General features: G+C 41.3%; 1 protein-coding gene across 8 annotated transcripts in view; it reads left to right on the top strand.

Annotated features, from left to right (window-relative positions):
- The window catches only part of map2k5 (mitogen-activated protein kinase kinase 5), a 246,290-nt gene that overhangs the window by 202,637 nt on the left and 32,795 nt on the right, over positions 1 to 10,858 (top strand). For 7 of the 8 annotated variants that reach the window (XM_070858527.1, XM_070858526.1, XM_070858525.1 and 4 more), the window contains one exon: positions 3,077 to 3,122. The exons of the other annotated variant lie outside the window; for it this stretch is intronic. In XM_070858527.1, coding sequence (XP_070714628.1) covers positions 3,077 to 3,122 — 46 coding nt within the window. The remainder of the gene's footprint in view (positions 1 to 3,076; positions 3,123 to 10,858) is intronic. 8 annotated transcript variants of the gene reach the window in all.

Genomic DNA, 10,858 nt, shown 5'->3' with positions numbered 1-10,858 from the left:
TTTCCTTAATTCTCTTAGGATTGGTGTAGCATTTTTCCATTCTGTCCAGAAATTATGCAATACAGTATTGAAATTGCTGATTTATTTGCGAGTGCATTCTCAGCAGAGGCAAGGTTCACATGTCTACTTTATTATTATGCTGTTTTGTTATTTCATAGTTACGTTTTCATAGAACATCATTTAGCATTTTATTAAAGTTTCCTCTCCAAGACTTGTAGGTAAATACCCGCTATAGTGCACTGAGTATAGCATGTACTGAGCCATACAGACCCAAGGTCTCAGGTTTGATAGTTCTGTGGTGATCTCAGCAGGGGTAGTGGTATGGGCAAAACAGTTGGTTCCTGTGTCCCCAAGCTAAGGAGGGGAAAAAGATTCTGCTTGGGTTCCCACTCCTAATTGCTATACAGTGACCTCCATTCTACAATGTGTGTGTGTGTAAATATCAGATGAGTGTGGGATTGGGCTCATCTGAGATGTTCCCCCATGGTCAATTAGTCCATCAACACTTGCTGTCCAGGCTTACATGTGGAGAATAGTGCATGTTCCAGAGTGCAGATGGCATCTGTGGAACCATAGCCCATCTTAAAGAGCGGTACGCTGAGAAAAGAAAATGGGCGCTACTTGCCACCATAATCTTCTAACCAGGACTAGAGTGTAATCTGTAACTGCAGACTGATTCCTGATTACCATCCGTACCACTTGGCAGAAATTTGTTCTTCTCCTCTCCCTCCTGGTTCAATATAGAGAAAGGTCTCATCGTATGGGTTTATATTTTTCTTGAATGTCGGTGCACTGTGCTGGAGAAGTTGGAATATAGGATTGTACCTGTGATTTCTCTCATGGTAAATTTATGATCGCAGCCCTGTTTTTTGATTGGGGGTGCATGAGAACTGAGCATACAAAATGGTAGATTGTTATTTGGAACCTCCTCATGGCCAGCTCAAAAGCAGCGTCGACAGTGTGCAGGACTCTGCCCACTTACCAAGAATGGTGCATTGATGGGGGAGGGTGGATGGAGCTTCTCTACATCATATTGGATTCTTGTATAATTAGATAAAGTATGGAATGAGGAAAGGCATTTCAGCCCATTGAACCAACTACATTTAGCAGACAGCTTGCAGGGCCATAGACTTGTCGCTAACGTCTTTATTCTCATGATTGAGGTAAAGTTTTAATCTCACATAAATTTTACATTTTGAGCCAATTCAAAGGTCCAATGTACCAATTGCTGTTGCTCCCGCCCTATAACTTTTTTAATTTTAATTTTGTAATTTCTCCTTTCCAATTTTCGCTGAAATTTTCTCTCTTGCTGGGTCAGGTCCTGAAGAGCCAGCAGCTTTTTGGTGCAGCTCCCAAGTAGCCATTTTTTGTGCCGCTAGTGAGTGTTATCAGACTCCTCTTCTGTGAAGGGCATGTCAGCCAAGCCCATTCCTGTCTTAACGCACACACACACACACACACACACACTTTAGGAGTTATTGAATATCAATCAGAGTGGGACCTTAGTGATTTTCCTTTTCCCTATATTCCTAGCCCACGGGCACTGATACCAATTGCAGCATTCCTACTGCTAACTCAGCTCAGGTCAGCTAATTTAGCACAAGGCACGGATCAAAGTTGGGTCTTTCTATAAGTTAGTGCCCATCCACAAGGCAGTGCTGTTGCCAGCTGAGCTACGAAGGGTGCTACCATTTTAAATCCTTTAGATAGCTTTTTTTTTAAAGTCAAATTTTGCTACCTTTTTGCATAAGAGTCTGGATGTGGTCCTTTCCATGGCACCCATCATTCAGACACTACATTGGCCAATGAGAGTCATGCTCACTTCAGAAAGTAATAAAACAAAATGATAGTGTAACAAAAATAATAAAAGTTCAAAGATCACTTAGAAAAGTTGACAGGCATTTGAGTTCACTGTCACAGCAGAGTCATTGCAAGACTAGACAGAAAAAATGGACAATTCAGGCCACTGTTGTGCACCTCCTGGAGCTAGTTACAGAGGTATAGGGTACGGTAGCATAGTGGTTATGTTACTGGACTAGTAATCCAGAGCCTGGACTAATGATCTGGAGATAAAAACAGAGAATGCTGGAAATCTCAGCGGGTCAGGCAGCATCTGTGGAGAGAAAAACAGTGTTAACATTTCAGGTCGACGACCCTTCGTCAGAATGATTTGGAGACATAAGTTCAAATCCCACCACATCACTGGGAAATTAATATCTAACTCTGGAATTAAAAAGTTAGGATCAGTAATGGTGACCATGAAACCACCGCATTGTGATAAAAACCCATCTGGTCATTAATGTCCTTTAGGGAAGGAAATCTGCCATCCTTACCTGGCTTGGCCTATATGTGACTCCAGACCCACAGCAATGTGGTTGACTCTTAACTGCCCTCTGAAATAATGGCTCACCACCACCTTCTCAAGGGCAATTAAGGCTGGGCAATAAATGCTAGCTTTGCCAGCGATGTCCACATCCCATGAATGAATATTTTTTTTTAAAGGTGCACTGACAGTTGCCCGAATAGTGACTGCATGTCTGTCCTCTACAGGAATTGGTGCATAGCATGCTAGGGGCTCAGAAAGACAGGAGAGCAAAAATAACTAAGATCAATTTAGACACAAAACGTGGTCTTCAGTTTTTAAAAAATAAATCAACCTATATTTTTGTTAGTGATTCTTTTGTGCTCATAAAGGTAATGAAAATAAGTGCTTTGGAAAGCAAGTACTTGCCTATTTCAGGCAGCATCAAGTATTACTGTGGGCCAAATGCAGAGACCTCAAGGATGGTTGGTGTGGGAAGTGAAATTTTTAACTGGGAAATTGCTATGACGATGGCCATTTTGAAGAAGGGGTGGAGGAGCAACAATTTTAATCCTGCATCTGACTTGAGAGTCAGATACCAGAAAATGAAAAAGCACACCAACAGGATGTTATAGAACAAGATTTTACTGAGATGTAGATTGCATGGATCCAAAAACTATGTTGACCAATATTCTCTTATTCTTCTATAAAAGCGTGATCATACCTTAGAATTCTTAAGGATTGTGAAATAATTACTGTGTTTGCTTCCCACAGCATGAGAAAGTTACCGACTGAAAGGCCAGCACCTGAAGAGCTCATGGTAAGTCATCCACTTTCTTTGCAAACTTATTTGGTTTTCAGGTAGCATTCTCATATTTTAGTGACACCTAAAAGGACTTGATACGAAGTTATCCTGACAACATATCACTATTGTGATTGTAAACCTTATTGGATAGCTCACAAAAGTGTTTAACCCCATTTCAGCATGCAATTAAAAACAGCAGCTCATTGCAACCAACACCACCAACTGGACATTCAATTCATTTGATGCAATTGGCTGCCACATTTACCTATACAACAATACTCACTGTGCTTCAAAAGTAATTCATCAGTGTCTATGAGGTGTTATATAAGTATACATTCTTTTGCAAAAGAACAAAATGTCTCAATCATTTAAAGCACATTTTTGATGGTTGTTCCGTGTTCTTCTGAGTACATTATTTGCTAGTTGGAAATTATGTGCTGACATCTAAAGCCCACAAACGTTCAGGTGGGAGTAGGTATTCTGGTTAGTCAGACATTTAAAGGAATGTTACATTGCACATGGGACACACCAATTAGTCTAGTCATTAGACTTGCCATTTTACAGCAAATAATTAGTACAGTTGTACTGTTGACAGGCTGAACTGAAATGTTTAATTATGTTTCCACATGCCATTCAGGAGCTCATTTTCATTTCAATGTGTTGACAAAGTAAGCAGTCATCTCATAAGAGCATTAAGAATTTCTAAGAGCAGAAATGACCATTATGCCCAACAAGTCTCTCCCTTTTTAATAGGTAATTTCCACTTGTCTTATTCCCCTTGTTCCTAACATTTTTTGCTTTGTGTCCCTTTGTATTTAAATTCATCTCTTTCATGTTAAGAAGTTTATGATGTTTGGATAGATTGTATTTACCTATTTGGTTGTCAGTTACCAAAGAAGTATCAGTCCATAGATAGATTTGTGGAATCTAGGGGAATCAAGGGATATGGGGATCGGAAGGAAAGAGGAGTTAAGGACGATGATCAGCCATAATAAGAACATAAGAATTAGGAACAGGAGTAGGCCATACGGCCCCTCGAGCCTGCTCCACCATTCAATAAGATCATGGCTGATCTGATCATGGACTCCGCTCCATCTCCCTGCCCGCTACCCATAACCCCTTATCCCCTTATTGTTTAAGAAACTGTCTATTTCTGTCTTAAATTTATTCAATGTCCCAGCTGCCACAGCTCTCTGAGGCAGCGAATGCCACAGATTTACAACCCTCAGAAGAAATTTCTCCTCATCTCAGCTTTAAATAGGCGGCCCCTTATTCTAAGATTATGCCCTCTAGTTCGAGCCTCCCCCGTCAGTGGAAACATCCTCTCTGCATCCACCTTGTCAAGCCCCCTCATAATCTTATACGTTTCGATAAGATCACCTCTCATTCTTCTGAATTCCAATGAGTAGAGGCCCAACCGACTCAACCTTTCCTCATAAGTCAACCCCCTCATCTCCGGAATCAACCTAGTGTACCTTCTCTGAACTGCCTCCAAAGCGAGTATATCCTCTCGTAAATACGGAAACCAAAACTGCACGCAGTATTTCAGGTGTGGCCTCACCAATACCCTGTATAGCTGTAGCAAGACTTCCCTGCTTTTATACTCCATCCCCTTTGCAATAAAAGCCAAGATTCCATTGGCCTTCCCGATCACTTGCTGTACCTGAATACCATCCTTTTGTGTTTCATGCACAAGTACCCCCAGATCCCGCTTTACTGCAGCACTTTGCAAACTTTCTCCATTTATATAATAACTTGCTCTTTGATTTTTTTCCTGCCAAAGCGCATGACCTCACACTTTCCAACATTGTACTCTACCTGCCAAATTTTTGCCTACTCACTTAGCCTTCCCAGTTCCTTTTGCATATTTTTTGTGTTCTCCTCACATATTGCTTTTCATCTTTGTATCGTCAGCAAACTTGGCTACGTTAAACTCAGTCCCTTCTTCCAAGTCGTTAATATAGATTGTAAATAGTTGGGGTCCCAGCACTGATCCCTGCGGTACCCCACTAGTTACTGGTTGCCAACCAGAGAATGAACCATTTATCCTGACTCTCTGTTTTCTTTTAGTTAGCCAATCCTCTATCCATGCTAATATATTACCCCAAGCCCCCGTGAACTTTTATCTTGCGCATGAACCTTTTGATGTATTATTGCTTATTGTAGAGTGAGGACATGGGTTGCTTTTAGACAAATATCTGCTACGTTCTGACCTCCAAGTGGCTTATGAAGAGCAGATCCTATATCTGCCTAAAATTATTCTCTTATCACCCAGCATATATGAGACAAGTGCTGCATTTTAATGTGGTCCTGACATAAAATAAGTCCACCACTTGAGTAGATTTCTTATTGATGCTAATTCTGGGCACGGCAATGTAAAGCAGTGGCAATTTCTGGATCTTTTCAGCTCTTGAGCAAAATGGCATGGTTCTTTTCAGAATGATCTCTTGTGGTTTTAGGGTTTAGGACCCACTACAGATGAGGTGTACAACCACATACACTGTTTTATTTCCAATAGCGGGGTACTTCACAGCATTTGACATAGGCCTTTGCTCATTATCATGATGTATGGATGACCAGAATTGTTTAATTAATCAGGATTAAGCAGGAAGTCTGTATTCAGTTACCATCATGGATTTGAATACTGTCAGTTTAAGAATTGTTTTTCTCTCACTTTCACTAACCTTTTAAATCATTTTTTAAAGTTCAGCTGGTCTTCATAGGGTTTCAGCTAAAGAGTAGAGGTGACAGATGGGAAGGCAGGCAAGGCATAATAGCACATGATAATCTTAATGAAATTATTACTTGTGTATTTGAAAATAAAGACCTGGATTTAAATAGCGCCTTTAACGACTACCGAACGTCTCAAAGCATTAAGTACTTTTGGAGTGTAGTCACTGTTGTAATGTAGGAAACACGGCAGCCAATTTGCGCACAGCAAGCTCCCACAGACAGCAATGACCAGATAATCTGTTTTTTTGTTATGTTGATTGAGGGATAAATATTGACCAGGACACTGGGGATAATTCCCCTGCTCTTCTCCAAAATAGTGCCATGGGATCTTTTACATACACTTGAGAGAGCAGATGGGACCTCGGTTTAACTTCTCATCTGAAAGATGGCATCTCCGACAGTGCAGCACTCCCTCAGTTCTGCACTGGGAGTGTCAGCCTGGATTTGTTTGTCTTCAAGTCCCTGGAGTGGGACGTGAACGCACAACCTTCTGACTCAGAGGCGAGAGCGCTACCCACTGAGCCACAGCTGACATGAGATATCGCAGAATTACTTGCATTTCCATAGCCCCTTACGACATCTTCAGAAAAATCTCGAAGTGCTTCATATATAGGGCAGAATTTCCAATCCGGTGTTGGTCAAGTAGTGTGTGTATGACCTTGCCTGATATTGTTGCAGCTTTCATGCATATTGGGCCTGGCATTGGGGGCTTGCTGGAAGGATGCAAAAAATCATGTTAAGCAGCCCTTAATGAGTTGCTTATACCAAGTGATGGGTACTTTTAAAGGGATGCAGCTACTTAAACATAAATGGCTACATATGGGATCAGCATTGTTTACAAATGATGCTAATATTTTAATGTATATTTCAGCCTTTACAAAGGTTGTTTGAGGTCAATAAAATGGCTGTCTGGTGCAATAATTGTGAAGGCAGGAAACTGAGACTGTCCAAATGATGGATTGCACAGCACTCCAAACCTGTGCTTGATAGCTGGTGGAATAAAGGCGGCACAGAATGAGCTGGTAGCAAGGAGTGATGGCCCTCCTTGCCATTCCAAGGACCCCTCTCCATAAGCAACGTCGCAGCATATCTGAAAGGTGATGCAGGAATCAGAATTGAGGGTGCAGTTGAGGCCAAGATAAAATCAGCCATGATATTGAATGGCGGAGCAGGCTCGAGGGGCCAAATGACCTACTCCTGCTCCTGTTTATGTTCTTATGACTGTCCCTGCCACTGGTAGTTCATGTTGGCTGGATCTGCATTTGCAGCAGATCACACAGCTCTGCATCTGGCTGACTGCTGCCCCAGGATTTGTGCAGCTAATTCTACAGGTCACTGCCAGGAAGTTGTGCCTCAATCTGTAAATGTGGATGGAGGGTACTGGCAGATGGGTGTAGTATGTGTCTGGTGCAGCCTGATCCAATCATCCTCCCATTCCTTCTTCTCTTCCTCTGGAAAGTTGTCTGGCTGTGTCCTTTTCCCTGCTGGAATACTGTACACGGCACATTTTGAAAAGCTTGTGATCACTGTGCCACTGAGCGTCTAAATGCAGCGCATGGGCACTTGTGATTATTGGTTGTTTTTTGTTCTGTTTATGCTTGGTATTACTTGTTTTCTGGCCAGAGTCCCATAATAGACTTTGTTTATTGTAATATGCCAGTGGGAGCAACTGTAATATGAATAAGCCATCTGATACTTGTTTTTTTTGAACTTGGGTCACAAAATCAGTTGCAAGCAAATCCATGCTGCCTCGAGTCAAAAATAAGGCAATATGTTTGTAATCAGAAAATTGGGTTTAATCAGCAGATTAGCATCAGTACTAACAAATGTACAACAATTTTCAATAAAATAATTTGGAAAGAGCAAATTCAATAATTTAAATAGATTTTAAGCACCCAAATCTAATAAAGGAACTGCCTTATCTCATTAGCAACATCTTCAGTGCTTTCCTTCTCTTCCCTGAACTTCATTCAACCATCTGTACGTTACATAGGCAACTAAAGTTGCGCTCTACAGCAATACCGCCCATTGGTTTGGCAAGAATATAAAGTGCTCCCTGTGCCAAAGGGGAAAAGTGACTGCACGCATCACACCAGAACTGTGTAATGCCAAAGTTGACATTTCCAGGATCCACCATGTTTAATCCTAATTTTGGAATTTATCTTTGAGTTGAGGCTTGAATTTGAACCTAAAATCAGAAGCTTAAGTTATGCTTAAATTAGTGATGACAAGAGAATGCCTTGTCATTTCAAAGCAAAAACTATGCCAAAACTAACCACAGTGTATCAAATTATGAGGGGCCAAGATAGAGTGGATAGGAAGGACATATTTCCCTTAGTAGCGAGGTCAACAACCAGGGGCATAGATTTAAAGTAATTAGTAGAAGGTTTAGAGAGGATTTGAGGGGAATTTTTTTTCACCCAGCGGGTGGTGGGATCTGGAACTCACTGCCTGAAAGGGTGGTAGAGGCAGAAACCAAAGTACTTGGATAGGCACTTGAAGTGCCGTAATCTACAGGGCTACGGATCAAGAGTTGGAAAGTGGGATTAGGCTGGCGGCCGGCGCGGACGCGATGGGCCAAAATGGCCTCCTTCCATGCTGTAAATTTCTATGATTTTATGAATGTTGTCCACCAACCTCTACTCTCTCTAGCTACAAACATTAGCTTTTTTTCTGGTAATACTATCTGAATTAAACCTGCACAGACAATCGGCAGAGTTTGTTGCAAAAATTCACCGAATAGTAGGAATTCTCAAGAAAGATTTGGCACTATTTGTTACTGTCAATAGTTTTCATGCTCTGCCTTATGATATATTGTAGCATTGTTTGGCAAACTAAAGAGAAATTCCTGAAATAGCAGGTCAGTCAGCACCTTTTGGAGGGAAAAGATAAGTTAATGCTTCAAGTAGAACTCAGGAGCTTAACTCGTCTTTTCTCCGCTGATTAACCTGCTGTGTATTTCCTGCATTTTGTGTTTCTGTTTCAGATCTCCAGCGTTTGCAGTTTCTTTGTACGATAGAGAAAACCCATCTCTTGCTTCTTGACTCGAGACAGTCTAAAGGCAGGTAGCCCCTTGGTCTGCTCTGTGCCAGAATCCATCCTCTGCAACAGGAGGAAGATGTTTTTTGGCCATCATCATTGTGACGTGTGGCTCAAAGATTGGTGTGGGAGGAATAGGTTTCAATTCATGGGGCACTGGTACCAGTACTGGGATAAGAGGGAGCTATTCTGTCGGGATGGACTTCACTTGAACCAGGCTGGGACCAGTGTCCTGGTGAATCAAATAATAAAGACTGTAGATAGGGCTTTAAACTAAATATTGTGGGGCGGGGGGTGGTGTGGAGGGATCCGGTGAACGAAAATGTAAAAAGTCAAAGAGAAAGGAGAAGGCACAAGTGTAGGGTAGCGAAAGGGGTAATGATAACCAAAGTATGACAAGTAGGGAGAGAGCGTATACGCATAAGACAAAATTAAAAGCTCTATATCTGAACGCACAATGCATTCATAACCAGATAGATGAATTGACGGTACAAATAGAAATAAATGGGTATGATTTGATTGCCATTACAGAGACGTGGTTGCATGGTGACCAAGGCTGGGAACTAAATATTATGAGGTATTTGCCATTTCGTAAGGATAAGCAGAAAGGAAAAGGAGGTGGGGTAGCTCTGTTGAAGGATGAGATCAGTGCAGTAGTAAGAAATTATATTTGCTCTCAAGATCAAGATGTAGAATCAGTTTGGGTGGAGATAAGAAGTAATAAGGGAAATAAGTCACTGGTGGGAGTGGTCTACAGGCCTCCAAACAGTAGACACACTGTGACACAGAGTACAAATCAAGAAATAATGGCGGCTTGTAAGAAAGGTACAGCAAAGGGAATTAAGGGTTACGGGGAGTGGGCGGGTAAGTAGAGCTGAGTCCACGGCTAGATCAGCCATGATCTTATTGAATGGCGGAGCAGGCTCGAGGGGCTAGATGGCCTACTCCTGTTCCTAATTCTTATGTTCTCATGTTCTTATAATCATGGGCGATTTTAATCTTCATATTGATTGGACAAATCAAATTGGCAATGGTAACCTTGAGGAAAAGTTCACAGAGTGTATGCGGGATGGTTTCTTGGAACAATACGTTGTGGAACCAACTAGGGAGCAGACTATTTTAGATTTGGTAATGTGCAACGAGTCTGGATTAATTAATGATCTTGTAGTGAAGGATTCTCTTGGGACGAGTGATCATAATATGGTAGAATTTCAAATTCAGTTTAAAGGTGCGAAAGCTAGTTCTCAAACTAGTGTCCTGAACTTAAATAAAGGTAATTACAAAGGTACGAAGGCAGAGTTGGTTAAAGTGGACTGGGAAAATATATTAAAGGGTAAGACTGTAGAAACACAGTGGCAAACATTTAAGGAGATATTTCATAACTCTCAGCAAAGATTTATTCCAGTGAGAAATAAAGATGCTAAGAGAAGGATGAACCATCCTTGGCTAACGAAGGAAGTAAAGGATGGTACCAAATTGAAAACAAAGGCATACAATGTTGCGAAGGACAGTGGAAGGCCAGAGGATTGGAAAATTTTTAGAAACAAGCAAAGGACGACTAAAGACAGAGAAGATAGCATATGAGAGTAAACTAGCAAGAAATATAAAAACAGATAGCAAGAGCTTCTACAGGTATATAAAAAGGGAAACGAGTAGCTAAAGTAAATGTTGGTCCCTTAGAGGATGAGACTGAAGAATTAATAATGGGAAACGGAAATGGCAGAGACTTTAAACAAATATTTTGTATCGGTCTTCACGGTCGCTAAAATCATCCCAATAATTGATAATCAAGGAGCTATTGCGGGGAGGGGTGGGGGGGACTTAAAACAATCACTATCACGAGAGAAAAAGTACTAGGCAAACTAATGGGACTAAAGGTGGACAAGTCCCCTGGACCTGATGACATGCTTCCCAAAGGTCTTAAAAGAAGTGGCTGCAGAGATAGTGGATACATTGGTTGTAATCTACCAAAATTCCCT

Source organism: Pristiophorus japonicus, chromosome 17, assembly GCF_044704955.1.
Source record: "Pristiophorus japonicus isolate sPriJap1 chromosome 17, sPriJap1.hap1, whole genome shotgun sequence".
NCBI classification, from domain to species: domain Eukaryota; kingdom Metazoa; phylum Chordata; class Chondrichthyes; family Pristiophoridae; genus Pristiophorus; species Pristiophorus japonicus.
The sequence above is the reverse complement of the archived record's forward strand: the minus strand, read 5'-3'. Positions and strand labels throughout refer to the sequence as shown.